The 17050-nt window shown below is 41.0% G+C and overlaps 1 protein-coding gene across 1 annotated transcript; it reads right to left on the bottom strand.

Moving 5' to 3' along the window:
• Positions 1–440: 440 nt before the first annotated feature.
• Positions 441–16834, bottom strand: LOC142101282 (ficolin-1-B-like). The gene is made up of 10 exons (XM_075185640.1): positions 16671–16834; positions 14323–14436; positions 13845–13889; positions 12570–12623; positions 11460–11495; positions 8129–8173; positions 5194–5318; positions 4125–4254; positions 3182–3316; positions 441–1389 (listed from the first exon to the last, which is right to left on the bottom strand). The coding sequence occupies exons 1-10, from the start codon at positions 16747–16749 to the stop codon at positions 1130–1132; spliced, it is 1023 nt and encodes a 340-aa protein (XP_075041741.1). The 5' UTR covers positions 16750–16834; the 3' UTR covers positions 441–1129.
• Between the last annotated feature and the right edge of the window lie 216 nt (positions 16835–17050).

Genomic DNA, 17050 nt, shown 5'->3' on the forward strand with positions numbered 1-17050 from the left:
CTACTCACAGGTAGCTCTACGACAGTTGCATACAACGGTACTTACTCTTGGTTCAGAATTTCTTCCATCCACATTGAGGGTCTCCAGTCAGTGGTGCTGCTGTTTTTTCTGAGTGCCCAACTGTTTGTGCTTTTTGGACCATATTACCATCATCAACCTGTCGCATATCTGCCTCAACTGAACACCATTTATATTAAAGACTGTTTGCAATTGTGAATCAGTGTCAGAGACACTTCTGCATTACCATTGACTCTCCACTGCCAGAGATTTCCTGCTACACCGTGTATCCCCATATTATCTTACATATAATTATTGCCTGCACAGTACGGTGACTCTGTCGTTATTTCGTCTGTTGTTGATTTTCAATAAATCCTCACAACACAACCTCTTTCTTCCTGTAGCTCTATTCCTAACAATACCTGTAGAAAACACCCAAAACATACTTCTGCAAATATTTATTAAACTCTTTGAGCTTTTCCATTAATCATTTACTTGTTTTGCCCGCTCCCTGTTTTCGTGCACATATATAATATTACACCAATAATTATTTTGATACTCAGATTTGGCAATGCTTCTGGGGCACAGAGAAAAGCAGGTAGCTTTTAGCTGATGTTCAAAGAATGGCCTTAAACGTTTTATAGACTTGCTGATCGGGAATAACGTTGATATTTGCTGAGCAACCAAATGTATTTTGCGATATTTGATATAATGTCTAAATGTCTCCTAATGATTAATGTCTTATCATAGTATAGCATATTGCAATCCGTTATAGTTGACAGATAAGTGCAGTAAACTTGGAACCTGGAAATTCCCTAAAATATTTTGCATATATAAATCTTACGACGCCTTATAGTTGGGTGTCAGGAGCTGTCCACGTTAATCAGCGGTTGCTGACAGCACCGATTGTGTTAACTAGGTAACATGGGCTATTTTTGTAGAAAAGTAAGTTAGTCTGAGAGTCGAAGGAACAAGGAAAAAAAAAGTTGGGACTGTTTAGTTCAAATACAAGCCATTCATATAGTGTGTCTGTTGATTTCATGTACGTTCATGAAATCAACTTACATTTACTAAATGTTTTGCGTCGTCATATTTACACTGGATATCCAATTTTTTTCTTTCATTATATGGCTTAAGCTTGTGGACGAAACTTAATTTCTGTGGACTTTAGAGAATTAAAGTTGCCCCTGAAACTATACCAGATGATCCCTTTGCCCTTCATTTCGTGTTCCCCCTTCAGGTACTCCCCATTCAGGTTGGAGAAATGACAGGATTCAAACCACCAGCCGCCTTTGAAATATTCCGCGCAGCTTTGTCCAGATTTATCAGACTTGTCGTTGTTTTGGTCTATGGTGGAAAATGCTTGGTCCTTTTGTGTCCCCAGTGAATCGCCTAGGCAGAGAAAAATAAATCTAATCAAACCGTAAAAGTGTCAGAAATGTGAGTATTGAATCTCTAAAAGGAGCTCACGAGTCTATTTGGGGATGGGGGGGGGGGGGTTCAGTTGCCCGCGGAGTGCCTCTGGAACGGTTGATGCAGCATTGTGGATCTCTGTTCCCACCTCGTAGAGGTGCACCGGCAAATCCACAATGTTGGGGTACCGCAGTACCCGTGAATGTAGACAGCTGTGATGTTTGTGGGCACATCCCGCACATTTGAATAACCCCCCCCCTTAGAATGAAATGGTGAAAGAACTCAAGATGCTTATTCATATGTTTATTGTGTAGAATGTTTTGTAGTATGAAAGTATTAATAAAGTTTTAAAAAAAAAGAGAGAGAGAGGACCGGATACTGGAAACTGACATTTGACAGAGATCTGTGTTGCTGTAAGTTTTGCTATTTAGTAAAAGAATTTTCTTAACCTTTATTACACCTGGGCAATGCCCTGATTTATCTGCTAGTAACAGAGTCTCCTGGATGAGGGGATGTGATTGTAAGTGAAAATTTGCAAATGTTGTTTTAACTGGTTTTGTCCAGCTCTTAATCCTTGTGTTCCACCTATCGTAGGGTTTACTCCAATGGCGGTCCCACAACTAGAAGCCAATCATTGTAAATCCTGGCACACACAAACACTATATTCTCACACGCTTCCATTATCTGCTTGACTACTATAAATGAAATGCTCTATGGCGCTGACTTCAATCTCTAGTGCAGGGTTGTCCATGCGGCCCAGCACGCCTGTAAATGTGGCCCAGAAGGAGTTTTGGTTGTGGCAAGGGGGCAGTGCTGTTAATGGGAAAAAAAAATCCTGCAAAAAACCCCAAAAAACTTACCTTGCGGTCACGTCAGCTGGTACTCCGGCTCCCTCCCTTGTCTCCTCCTCCGTGCGGCGCTCGCAGTGAATGTCGGACGTGATGTCATCACGCCCAACATCCATTGCGGAGCGCAGCACAGAGGAGTCACCCGCACGAGAAGAACAATCAGCAGCACAGAATTGGAGAAAAGAAGAGAAGAGGACAGGAGAACAAGCCGATTAAAAGGTAAGTTAAGGGGGATTTTTTTTATTATTTCAAGGGATGCTGACAAGTGAATAAAAGTCACCTGGTCCTGGAGCATCATGGACCTTATCTCCCTGCTACATACTTCTACTTGTAATACTAATGGGGCATTATATATTCTTCTCTTTGGCCCATTATAAGTTGTTATCCCTTAACTAACATAGTGGTGTAATTATCAAAACAGGTGACAATTTGGGGTCACAGTGGTGTATATGTCAGGTACCGCAGGCCTGGTCAGGGCACCCTGATATACAATGCCTGGCTTAAATGCACTTTATTGATATTGCATCGAAACAATACAAAAAGTGATTATAGTATTATAACTAGAGAGGATTTTTTGAACAGGGCGATTGAAAGGTAAGTATAGGGGGATTTGAAAAAAAAGTGATTATATATATATATATATATATATATATATATATAACTTTTTTTCTCATATTATATATGTTAACTATGTTTTCTATGGTTTTTTTGGATGATCAGCTATCATTATTGTTAGTGTATCTTATGTGCGGCTCAAACCAACTCGTCGTCTTCCAATGTGGCCCAGGGAAGCTAAAAGGTTGGACACCCCTGCTCTAGTGCAAAAGATTTACCGTAATTAGAAATGCTAACGACACAGATCTCTTGTTAAATTCTGCAAAGATGTATAGGGGGATATGGTGAAAAGGATGCATCCCTGTTACCTGCAGTACCCCCGGTGCACGCTCCATAGCGCAGGATGTATTGATCAGCCTCTGCCTCAACTCGGAAATCGCTGTACGTGGCATAGGTTCGATTCCCCTCAAAGTCCTCTAAATCGAATCGAAGTTGGTAGGACCCTGCAAAAATAAGGATTATGTACTAGTTACTAAAAAGTGGTGATAGAGCAGGTTGTCTGTTGCCGCTTATCGCAGTTCGTGCTTGAGTCCTGACCTTTTACAAGAACATGTTAATATATATATATATATATATATTATATATATTATTTTGTTTTGAATAAATAAATTCTGAATGAAATATGTTATGCAATACTGAAAGGAAGATTACTTAAGCGAAACTTAAGGGCTGAAGGTATGCAGGCAGGTAGCGGGCGGCTGCTGCGCCCCCTTGGCCTTGCGCCCTGGGCGATGGCACCGCCTGCACCACCCTCGTTACGGCCCTGGAGCAGGGTCACTGGCTATCACTTCAATTAAATTCAGTGCTAAGGATGTGTAATGAACTTTCACAGAAATATTGCAAGTGCAGTGAGCAATTACATATTCATTTTCTGATGAATTAGAGCTGTTGACTCTTCCCTACTCAGATGTCTAGGTGATACTGTCCCAAAGTGTCAAGAGCTAAATTACCACTTGTCAATGGCCAGTCTCGTAGGATCTGAACATGCGTGACCCATTTACACTTTCTGCTGCTATTTAGGCAATGTCGCGAAAGTGTAATTTTTCCGGCAGGGGGTGGGGCCAAATTGCGCAATTCTTCGCAAATGGCATCATGGAGGCTCCCATCCTAGAATGTTGGAGAATGGCCTGCCCGGAATTCGTGAGTCTCCCGGACATTCGGGGAGAGTGGTTAGGTATGAATAACATGGTTAAAAACTACGCGCTGTCATCAGCCCTCTTTCTGCGACCATTGCGATTAGCAATGACTTACCCGAGGATGTGAGACGATGAAGGTGCTCATTCCCAAGCCAAAATTCACCCAGCTGGCTGCCAAACCCATTCTGGTAGCTCGCCCAGTCACGGTTAAAATTCCCCGAACCGTCCAATCGCCTCTGAAACACCTGTGTGTGCGGAGATCAGATATCAATTAGCTAAAGTGATACATTGGTCTTCACTGTGTTCTCTGCCGATCTTGTTAATTGCAATTATTGTTGAAAGTTTTGGTGGTCCTGTAATTTGTATATAGATGTCATCACGGAATATCCCTGCCCACAGTACAGGCAGGTAAGTGCCCTTGCAGGAGAATTGCCTACTTTCCTGTGTGTCTGGACATTCGGGGGTAAATGTATCAAGCTGAGAGTTTTCCGGCGAGTTTGAAAAGTGGAGATGTTGCCTATAGCAACCAATCAGATTCTAGCTGTCATTTTGTAGAATGTACTAAACAAATGATAGCTAGAATCTGATTGGTTTTTCAAACCCGCCGGAAAACTCTCAGCTTGATACATTTACCCCTCGGGCTCATTTCTCTTCATGTGTAGCCTACAGATAAAGGGGCTGAAGAAGGGTGAGCTCCAACGATGAACGATTATCGTTCCAGAGCACATCGTATCGTTTCATTTAATTTTTAAACCAAACTGAAAATCTTGTTCAACGATGGATCGATATCGCTCCAATCTTGCAGTGTGTACGCACTTGGGACCGGCAGTGTCCATAGATCTCTATGGAGTGTGCAGAGTCACCATCTTTTCAGCCGATGGTTATGACAGATGAAGAGCACAGATCTGACGGTAAATCCTGTAAAACGTGTATAGTGTGTACACAGGAATTGGCTGCTGATCAAGACATTTTTTTTCTCCCAATGGTAAAATGGTTATTGATCTGACATTTGGAGAAATCTTCTGTAGAGTGTTCCCAGTCTTAATTGTACACTGATGTGGTTGCACAGACATACAATTATTTGTTCGCATTAATTGAATACTAGAAAAATGAACATAGAAGGTAAAATATTTAGTATGTACTTAGTATGTGGATCATTTATTGGGGGCTTCCTGATGACTTACAATCCAGCCTCCGCCGTCGGTGTCCATATCGCACAGGACCGACAAAGGTCGCCCATCGGGGTATATGGTATACCACCCGTTGAGATGTAAACCTTTGTCTTTCAGTTGCTCACAGTTCCTGGCACCTATAGATAAAGCGCAAACGTACAATGGGATCATTTACCTGAGTAATAAATGCTATCACTGTATTATTCACATGATTGTAAAGGTGTTACAGAATAAATGGTTGTCATTATAGAAAAGATAGCAGCAGATGTGCTTGTGAATAAATTTCTGAATGAGACATCTGGGGTCCTATTTACATATGCATATTATTTTCATTGAACACGTAACCTCAAAAGTGATCCAGAATACATATGGAATAATGATGAGAGTTTCTGGCCCAACATTAAGTGTATGACCCTATGAATTCTGCAACACCCAGGGTCTGTGCTAGTCTAGATGTGTCCCTGAATGTGGGGTATATATAAATGTGAGGACTTATAGGAGCTCTGGATAAGCTATTTTTACTTTTATATTCAGTGCGTGGTCAGTCACCCACTGTGGGCCGCATTTAGAGTTTTGAGGATAGCAAAAGAAAAAAAAAAGGTGCAAATTTGCATCTGATGAACCATGTTGCAATCCGGGGGGGGGGGGGGGAGGGGAGCAATGCATGTCTGTATTTTTGCATGGCTGCTTTTCCTTGTAGCACACAAATACCAGGCAGCTTTATTTTTGACACAGCAATTTAGAGCTCAGAGGATGTGCCCACTCCCAACTCTAAATTTGTCTGCGACATGGTACTGCCAAAGTGCAAATTTGCTCCATTATTTTGCTTTGCTACTAACTATAAATAATACTTACTTGTGTCACCATGTGTGAGTCATCTACATTATTACACAGATGCATCACCGGAGAAACGTCAGGAGGACATATAACACAGCTTTTTGCCTTTATCCACAACCCTAAATTAATTTGTTCCTTTACTTGTAATCTCTGCTCTTTCAGTTTAGTTTGCGGTTTATTTCCCCCCATGGAATTTTGAGTATTGATTAGTGCAATGTATCTACCTTTTCTATATATACGCTATTGTTAACGTTGTAAGCATTGCTGGATAATTTTTATGGTTGCAATTTTCTGTTTCCGTTCATACACATAGCAGGAGAGTCTGCTAATTAGTTTAATGATCACCTGTGTGTCAACCATGCACAGCCGGACCGCAGAGACTATTTAAAGACATCACCCTGAGGAAGTCATGTGACTGTGACGAAACGCGTTTGTACATGTCCGTCAAATACCGGACTTGTATCTTCGCTCCATTAACCATCTAAAAAACCACACTTGTTTTAGGCACAGATGGGGAGGCTAACTGAACGGAGTCTGCATAAGAGAGATCCATTCATGCTCTCTCTTTCTATCATGATTGTGAGTGATTACATTTTTGTGTGCAACACAGAATTCTATACTTCAACATTGTTCTCTCCTATCTATATCAACAATGACCTCAGAGAGGAACTGAGATACAGCGAACATCAAGCCTAAGAATACCTTATATGCTTTCACTGATCTAAATAAAAGCGGGTGTAAAAATACTGTTTTTAATGAATAAATTGTGTGTTAATGTCTCTTTGATCTTTCCCTCTCCCTAAACATAGAATCCTTACATCTTTAACAAGATAGCCGTGACCTGATTTGGAAGCACACCAGAGGCTCTGATCAAAAAAAAAAAAAGGAGTACATTTTCTCCTGGGCAAACCATGTTACAATACAAGGGGTGCAAATTAGTTTATTATTTCGCACGTAAAGAAAATACTGGCTGTTTTTTCATGTAACACACAATAACTTGATAGGTTTATTTTTACACTAAAATTTAAAGTTGATCTAGGACATGCCCGACCTCAACTATAAATCTATCTCACATTTTATATTTACCTCCCCCATCCAATGCCACATGGTTTTGCCAAGGTGCAAATTGACTCCTCTTTTTTTTGCTTGCCTTAATGAATAAGTCCCTTTGACTTTATTATCGCTCTCATTTATCCTGCCTTATGGCCTTTTCATGTCCAATTATTTACATAGAATTCATTTTCCTCTGTTGCTACACTACTGAAGTGATTGTAGCGCTTGATTAATATATCTATGCTTCTCCCTTCTGCATTAGATGAGGGCCTGTATAGCTCTTAAATCAAGCAGCACTTACCTTGGTACACTCACCCGAGCCAAAATAGTCTTGAGTGCAAATCACCCCTCTTTTACCTATAGAAGGCAGTTGCTCTGATAAAAAGAGAGTACAAATCTTTCTCCATTTTCTGTGAAGTCTTTGGGAGAACTATTTTCAACCTAATAACATGTTTCACTATTTAATTGGGTCTAAAAGATGCCATCTGTGACTGTTCTAACTAACTAACTAACAAACTCTTGCCTTTATAAATTTGAGTGGCTCTGGGAGGCTACAGAAATCATCCGGCTCCATATGATCCAGGCCCTGTAGAGATAGAGGAGTGGCAGAGGCGGGGCTTAATGACCAAATATTGCATCATCTTAGCCCAAATGATGCAATTCGTCAAGACCCGCCCCCACACACCCACCTCCCCCGGGATCTCCCTGGAGACTACGAGGAAAAGTTGGCAAGAATAATTGAGGTATTGCCCATAGCAACCAATCAGACTCTAGCTATCATTTTCTAGAATGTGCTAGATAAATGATTGATTGGTTGCTATGGGCAACACCTCCACTTTTCCATTTTAGAAGTTTTGATAAATCTACACCTGAGTGATGTGACTTTTCTCTGGAATCCTTACGCCAATGTAGGGCGGGTTGACCTAAAGCAAAATTAAGACCCAAAAATAAACGCATCACTGACACAGTAGTGGCACCCAATTTGTGGGACGTATCACTATGCACGAGAAGGCAGCCTGTTCACCAGGAACTAGTGACATCACTACTGTATACTTACCACTAAATTCTTTTGGGCACACAAATCCTTTGTCACCTTTGTCACCTGCGAGAAGTGAAAAATAAGTTACTAATAAATATGCAGTTTTTGTAGATATTACATCAAGTGTTATATTTTCTAAACAATTTCATTTTCTAAACAATAGTACATTGTTTTCTAAACAATTTTACGAAATGCAGTGACCAACATTGTGACCAAAGCATTATTCTGTAATAATAAAAGTTCTCAAAAACTGAACATAGCAGTAGTATCTACCAGAAAATATTCATGCTCCTAAAAAGTCCTCAAACCCTTGTGGTGTTTCCAAGAACACAACACTACTCTGGCGGCTCTCTACACTTTGAGAACACAACACTCCTCTGGTGGCTCTCTGTACTGTGAGAACACAACACTCCTCTGGTGTATCTCTGCACTGTGAGAACACAACACTCCTCTGGTGGCTCTCTGCACTGTGAGAACACAACACTCCTCTGGTGGCTCTCTGCACCGTGAGAACACAACACTCCTCTGGTGGTTCTCTGTACCGTGAGAACACAACACTCCTCTGGTGTATCTCTGCACTGTGAGAACACAACACTCCTCTGGTGGCTCTCTGCACCGTGAGAACACAACACTCCTCTGGTGGCTCTCTGCACTGTGAGAACACAACACTCCTCTGGTGGCTCTCTGCACCGTGAGAACACAACACTCCTCTGGTGTATCTCTGCACCGTGAGAACACAACACTCCTCTGGTGGCTCTCTGCACCGTGAGTACACAACACTCCTCTGGTGGCTCTCTGTACTGTGAGAACACAACACTCCTTTGGTGTATCTCTACACTTTGAGAACACAACACTCCTCTGGTGGCTCTCTGCACTGTGAGAACACAACACTCCTCTGGTGGCTCTCTGTACTGTGAGAACACAACACTCCTCTGGTGTATCTCTGCACTGTGAGAACACAACACTCCTCTGGTGTATCTCTGCACTGTGAGAACACAACACTCCTCTGGTGTATCTCTGTACCGTGAGAACACAACACTCCTCTGATGGCTCTCTGCACCGTGAGTACACAACACTCCTCTGGTGGCTCTCTGTACTGTGAGAACACAACACTCCTTTGGTGTATCTCTACACTTTGAGAACACAACACTCCTCTGGTGGCTCTCTGCACTGTGAGAACACAACACTCCTCTGGTGGCTCTCTGCACCGTGAGAACACAACACTCCTCTGGTGTATCTCTGCACTGTGAGAACACAACACTCCTCTGGTGTATCTCTGCACTGTGAGAACACAACACTCCTCTGGTGTATCTCTGTACCGTGAGAACACAACACTCCTCTGATGTATCTCTGCACTGTGAGAACACAACACTCCTCTGGTGGCTCTCTGCACCGTGAGAACACAACACTCCTCTGGTGGCTCTCTGCACTGTGAGAACACAACACTCCTCTGGTGGCTCTCTGCACTGTGAGAACACAACACTCCTCTGGTGGCTCTCTGTACTGTGAGAACACAACACTCCTCTGGTGGCTCTCTGCACCGTGAGAACACAACACTCCTCTGGTGTATCTCTGCACTGTGAAAACACAACACTCCTCTGGTGTATCTCTGCACTGTGAGAACACAACACTCCTCTGGTGTATCTCTGCACTGTGAGAACACAACACTACTCTGGCGTCTCTCTACACTTTGAGAACACAACACTCCTCTGGTGGCTCTCTGCACTGTGAGAACACAACACTCCTCTGGTGGCTCTCTGTACTGTGAGAACACAACACTCCTCTGATGGCTCTCTGCACTGTGAGAACACAACACTCCTCTGGTGGCTCTCTGCACTGTGAGAACACAACACTCCTCTGGTGTATCTCTGCACTGTGAGAACACAACACTCCTCTGGTGTATCTCTGCACTGTGAGAACACAACACTCCTCTGGTGGCTCTCTGCACTCTGAGAACACAACACAACACTCCTATGGTGGCTCTCTGCACTGTGAGAATACAACACTCCTCTGGTGGCTCTCTGTACTGTGAGTACACAACACTCCTCTGGTGTATCTCTGCACTGTGAGTACACAACACTCCTCTGGTGTAGCTCTGCACTGTGAGAACACAACACTCCTCTGGTATATCTCTGCACTGTGAGAACACAACACTTCTCTGGTGGCTCTCTGCACCGTGAGAACACAACACTCCTCTGGTATATCTCTGCACTGTGAGAACACAACACTCCTATGGTGGCTCTCTGCACTGTGAGAATACAACACTCCTCTGGTGGCTCTCTGTACTGTGAGTACACAACACTCCTCTGGTGTATCTCTGCACTGTGAGTACACAACACTCCTCTGGTGTAGCTCTGCACTGTGAGAACACAACACTCCTCTGGTGTATCTCTGCACTGTGAGAACACAACACTCCTCTGGTATATCTCTGCACTGTGAGAACACAACACTCCTCTGGTGGCTCTCTGCACTGTGAGTACACAACACTCCTCTGGTGGCTCTCTGCACTCTGAGAACACAACACTCCTCTGGTGGCTCTCTGCACTGTGAGAATACAACACTCCTCTGGTGACTCTCTGTACTGTGAGTACACAACACTCCTCTGGTGGCTCTCTGCACTGTGAGAACACAACACTCCTCTGGTGACTCTCTGTACTGTGAGAACACAACACTCCTCTGGTGGCTCTCTGCACTGTGAGAATACAACACTCCTCTGGTGGCTCTCTGCACTGTGAGAATACAACACTCCTCTGGTGGCTCTCTGCACTGTGAGAACACAACACTCCACTGGTGGCTCTCTGCACCGTGAGAACACAAGACTCCTCTGGTGGCTCTCTCCACCGTGAGTACACAACACTCCTCTGGTGGCTCTCTCCACCGTGAGTACACAACACTCCTCTGGTGTATCTCTCCACAGTGAGTACACAACACTCCTCTGGTGGCTCTCTCCACCGTGAGTGCCCAACACTCCTCTGGTGGCTCTCTTCACCGTGAGTACACAACACTTCTTTGGTGTATCTCTGCACTGTGAGAACACAACACTCCTCTGGTGGCTCTCTACACTGTGAGAACACAACACTCCTCTGGTGTATATCTGCACTGTGAGAACACAACACTCCTTCGGTGGCTCTCTGCACTGTGAGAATACAACACTCCTCTGGTGTATATCTCCACTTTGAGAACAAACAACACATCTATTTATTTTAGGGACCATATAACTTCCCAACATTTTTGTTGGTCAGTTAAAAAAATAATAATTTGTATTGCCGCACAAGTCCTTCCCCTGGTACATTTGGCTGATCTGTAGCTTATTATGTTTGCACAAATTGTTTGTAAAATATATGTTTACCTTTTGCTCCTCCATATCCTGGAAATCCTGGAGCTCCTGTAAAAAGAGAGGAAAGTAGAAGATATGTATAAAAGTATATAAAGGCAAATTATATAATAGACACATCCTGTGAAATACAGGGCTGTTACGTGACACTTGAAATCGACACCCTCTGTGTGCGATCCATGTTAGGCTAGGCTTTGGGGATGGGTCAGGTTAAGGTTGGGGGCCAGCAGGTTAGGGCAGGATCAGGGTTGGGGCTACTTAAGCCTTTCCAAGCTTTAAATGAATAGCAACATAGATTTAGGATGTCGTACAGTGCTCCCGATGACGGGAGGTTCAGGGAAGATGAAGAAGAAGGCTGGGGTGCAGGAAGTCCAGTCGTGATGCCGTCTAAGGCGAAGTCCTCCCGCCTTATGGCAGGAACGGCCAAGTATATAGTATATGTGTGTGTATGTATATATGTAATAATAGTGAAACAGGAAAATTGCACATATAATGTAAGGGACTGGAATGTGATAGTGTTACAATGAAGGCAATAGGAGAAGTAGCGGTGTGATGTACCACCGTATACCTCCCACTTCCACCACTGCACATAAATATATCTAGTGATGGTACAGCAGTCATCCAGAAAAAGGAACACAAATTCCCCACCACCTTCACCTGGCTAAACATTACTTCCCTGTCTGCAAGCCGGCCACTTACTGGCATCGGTCCCACCCACACATACAGACAGTGTTTTTATCCTCCACCCCAAGCTAGTGCTTGGGGTGGAGGATAACAAATCAACAAATCAAAGCAAACTAATTCCACCCATGTGGAACACCTTTGTGTGTGTGTGTGTGTGTGTGTGTGTGCTAAAAGAGGATCCTAGGGAACCTTTAACCCAGACTAGCTGTGTTTTTAACAGTTCCCTTATAGGGGAACTGTGGCAAATATGCCTCTTTGCCACTATATATATATATATATATATATATATATATATATATATATATATACTTTTTTTATAATGTGCATTACCAGTACCCTAAACAGCACAACAAATAACGTCAGAATATGAGACCATTAGCTCTAACTGGGTACAATTCTGCAGTTTATAATTGTACGTAGGGTTGCAGAGATTTTAGTCACCTGGTACTCCAGTTGGTCCTGGAGGCCCCCTTATACCTTCACTTCCTTTTTCACCTAAAATAAAAGTATATTTAATTTGAGCTAAACATAAAACTGAAAATAACTTAAAATAACAACTACTATATGGAATGATGTAGCTCTTACTGTAATTTATAAGGATATGAGAAGGCACCGCGGTGTTCTATGACTATATAAAGGCTGCAGATTTTCCTAATGAACACTGAAGTGATCATCATCACCATTTATTTATATAGCGCCACTAATTTCCGCCGAAGTGATGACATCAGAGCGCTCATACATCAGAACTCGTTTATGCAAACATTATTTACAGGCGATTATACATATATTAACATTGCTTGTGTATTTTTAATGGATAATATATACTGAGTTACATTTACTCAGCAATATCACTATTTTGGCTTGAGCCTGTTATTTCTCGTAGTGGGAGGGGTACAAAGATGTTTCCATGACAGCGGCAAAAAGATAAAACTGGCGTGACACAGAGCTCGTTCTGAGTTACTGAAACATCCATTCAGCTGGTGGATAAAATGAAAAATTATTTTTTTTGTGCCCAGCTTTTCTCACTTGTCTGTACGTTTTAATATGAAGTGGTCCTATCCCTTACAGACGGCGAAGCAGACATTTTGTTGCAGTATACTTGAGACAGTAGCCTAACAATTCACTGGGAGTTAGTGACTTTACTGAGACCTGATGCACCTTGACAAAATATTGGTTCTTGGTATTTGGCTGCATTCTCATGAGTAGTCAACAAAATGGCTACCTCCTCTCTATTAACATACACGGTATACAATTTCCATGATAACAGTATGCCTGGCATTTTTACGAAAAATACAACACGTGTCGAGATTTACGTTCCTTAATGAATTAAGTCCTTTATGCGCTTAGAGATAGCACCTGATTGGCATAAACTATGGGTTCATTTCTGATATGAATAGGTCTCTTCTTTAATAATTACCTATGAAACCTGGATTTTGGCGGTCTTTTCATCATTTATGTAAACTGTTGCCGGGGGTGTTGTCAACCTTGCAAGAGGCCCGCATATAATTGCCCCTCGTAGAATAATAGCACTTAGATCATGGGAAGCACACAAAATGGGCTGAAAAGGGGATTTTTTTCAGTTTTTTTCAATTTACTTGGATGTAGACAAAAACAAATTTTCTTTCAGATACGTTATATTGCAGGGAGAGTACATGACATCACTAATTAGAGCTGTCATTAGTTACATTATTGTTTTCCATTATTTTCCTGTTTTACCTGTGTTTCCTTTATCCCCAGGTATGCCTTGTTTCCCAGCATCTCCTTTTAGATGAAAAAAGAGAATCAAAGTAAAATTAAATCATTTGGAAACATATTGTAATTCTACATTAGAAACAGTTTTCAAATTGGTTGATAAATCCCAGATAATTTGCCATAAAAGCCCCCTCACCTAGTAAAAATCCCAACTCTGGCACCAATCAGCCCTCCGTGCAGTGTTATGTCTGAAGTAGCTGATAACAGAGAACAGAAGCTCCCATGAAACTGTACAGAATGTTGAACATCTCAAGTTCTCTGAAAGTCTCTGTTATATATATATATATATATATATATATATGTGTGAATAATATTAGTTACTTTTTTATAAGGCAATTTGTATTTTATGTATGATCCTGATTTCAAACAACACTTTAACTCAGCATTTTTCCTTCAATTTTAAAGGGTACGATCTGGGTAATATTTGCTAATGTTAGGTTACCTTTGCTACCCATTTGTCCAGGAAGTCCTTGCAGTCCCTGATCGCCAGGGGGTCCGCGACATCCTTGCAGGACCGTAAGTCTATTTGAATCGCCGACTTCAAGGACCTTTACTTCTAATGTAAGACAGAATGTTTACTGCTGTGTTATAACTGTATAAATCATAATCATCATCCATTATTTTTATGGCGCCACCAATTTCGCAGCGCTGTACAGAGAATATTTGTCATTCCCATCGCTCCCTGCCCCATTGGAGCTTACAATCTAAATTCCCTAACGCACACACACACGATAGTTTATTTTGTCAGCAGTCAATTAACTAATTAGTATGTTCTTGGATTGTGGGGAGGGTAACAAAATAAAAATGCCTAGTATCACATATATTCAACGTCAGCAAGAGAGGCCAGAAATCTTATATAATTATATCATATATTATTTTAGATTATTTTGGCAAGGGAAGTATTTTTATTTTATTATATTGTTATAACTGGTATTTCTAAAACAAACAAGCTGCAGAACATGCTAATAAATGAAAGTTATCTAATTTGGAAAATCAAATATAATAAAAGCTAAAAGAAAAATGGTGTCTCTTTGCTAATGATAATGATAATAATACTGATAAATATAACCATATATATATATAATATATATACACTATATATTATATAATCATATAATGTATTTAACTTTTAGGACTACTACAAGAATTCCAAGATATGCCAATTATGAATATTTCAAATTTTCATGAATATTTTTGTTGTGTTTTGAGCAGTTTATAAGTGCAACTTGTATAATTGAAAACAGACTGTAGATGTATGCCTGTATTGTGTGTCTCTGCATTGTATCACAACTTTTAGACTTGTCTGACAACTTTCAGACTCTAGATACCATATTATTTTTGCTAAAAAAATAATAATATAGTATCTAAAAATAAAGGCACTCTCCTTGTGCGAAGCATGTACAACACTGGTATAGGAGGATATGTGAACATACCCAAAATAGCCCAAATGTGCCTTTAACTCACTATAAAAAAACCTGAAGACATTTGGTAGAATTATCAAACCTTCTAAAATAGGAAAAGTGGAGGTGTTGCCCATAGCAACCAGTCAGATTGTAGTTATCATCCTCTAGAATGTACAAGATAGCTAGAATCTAATTGGTTGCTATGGGCAACACCACCACTTTTCCTTTTTTAGAAAGTTTGATAAATCTACCACATCGACTTTGATGACCTAAATGCACATTCGACTAATGGAATCAAGTGCTATATTCCACAGAACAATTCCTACTATCTGATTTACATTTTTAAACAAATCTACAAATCTTTGGCCGGTAGTGAATGAAAGTCAGTCGTCTTTTCTACGAAATCGATGACTGTATGAGGCACATGCAGTCTTATTGCTAATATTGCTATACCTTTGAATGCTGAAAACTTACACAGATATAGCCGAAATTGTAATAAATATATTGCAGATAAGACATTGCAAATAAATACCTCATCTGATGCACTAACTAAACCTATATATTAGTTAATTCTAACTGTATATCACATTACTCCTCTTTTTCTTGGTATTTCAAAATGAGAAAAAACGGATTATACGTTGCTTCCTTTCCAACCCCCCTCGTCCAGCAAAACGCAAAAAGACTCAATCGTAATTTACCTAACCCACCTTGTCATATATTTTATACTCTAGCATATGAATCAATTAGATCTTCACTTGTACTCAAAAGAATATTTGTTGCTGGGTAACACAGTGTATAAATCTGTTTTTCTAGCAAAAAAAAATTACATAATAAAATAAAAAATATATATATATATTTTATATTCCTAGACAGGAGTTGTGTGTCCCTTAGGGGTGACACAGACAGAGTGAAGGGGTATTTTTAGATTAAGAAATTAGCAAATAATTATAATAATAGCCAACATAAACAGACCTTTGTACATATATCTATAGACTTGAGGGGTCCTGTTAACCAATTAACAGCCATAACGGGGCACTTGGTTACAGTTAGCAATTTAGCATTTGTTAAACTTTTACAGACACAACAGAATTCTTTGCTAAACTTTTAGAAAAACAGGACGTACGTGGTAAATATAAAGCTCGGTGAAATGTGTAGAACAGGGGAGGGCTGGAAAATTGTATCCCGAGGGTTAAGATTCGACTTTACAGCCTACAGTATAGGGAACATTTTAAAGGACTAAAAAATGCAGCTGGCCCAGTGATCCAGCCCATGGTAGTCCACTATGGGATCGGTCCTGGGGGGCAATCCCCTCTGCCCCACCAGCCCAGCCTGTCCCTGGTGTACAATATATTATTTTACTATTCAGAAATGTTTGTGGCCAACTTACCTGGACAGGTATCTGCCAGGCACAACGCTGTGACTATCGCGATGCAGACGTACAACATACACGGTGACAGTGGCTTCATGGCTGTGTCTGTTCTGTTCTCTGCAATGCGCAGCCTTGTATTAATCCCTAACCTTACAGCAAACACGTCGTGTGTCTCAATATTTGTCTACACAGTTTCCCAGTAATTGCACAGTGGGAGCTGTGACCTCTCTTAATAATCAATGATAAAGGGTGGTAAATATACTATTGCATGGCAATGATATTATATTTATCTACCCAAGGGTCAAGGTAACGTTATGCCAGTTTAGGTTCCTAATTTTGTATTCAAGTCAAGTTAGTTCGGCTACTATTATATACTCTAATTTTTAAGTTTTATTAAC

Source organism: Mixophyes fleayi, chromosome 9, assembly GCF_038048845.1.
Source record: "Mixophyes fleayi isolate aMixFle1 chromosome 9, aMixFle1.hap1, whole genome shotgun sequence".
Classification (NCBI taxonomy): domain Eukaryota; kingdom Metazoa; phylum Chordata; class Amphibia; order Anura; family Limnodynastidae; genus Mixophyes; species Mixophyes fleayi.

Excerpts from the sequence above, each read along its gene's own strand:
- LOC142101282 (XM_075185640.1), bottom strand. The coding sequence starts at position 16,749 with ATGAAGCCACTGTCACCGTGTATGTTGTACGTCTGCATCGCGATAGTC. Across the intron at positions 4,255-5,193 it reads CCGACGGCGGAGGCTGGATT|GTGTTTCAGAGGCGATTGGA; the intron begins GTAAGTCATCAG and ends CCGCACACACAG. Across the intron at positions 3,317-4,124 it reads TCATCGTCTCACATCCTCGG|GGTCCTACCAACTTCGATTC; the intron begins GTAAGTCATTGC and ends TTATTTTTGCAG.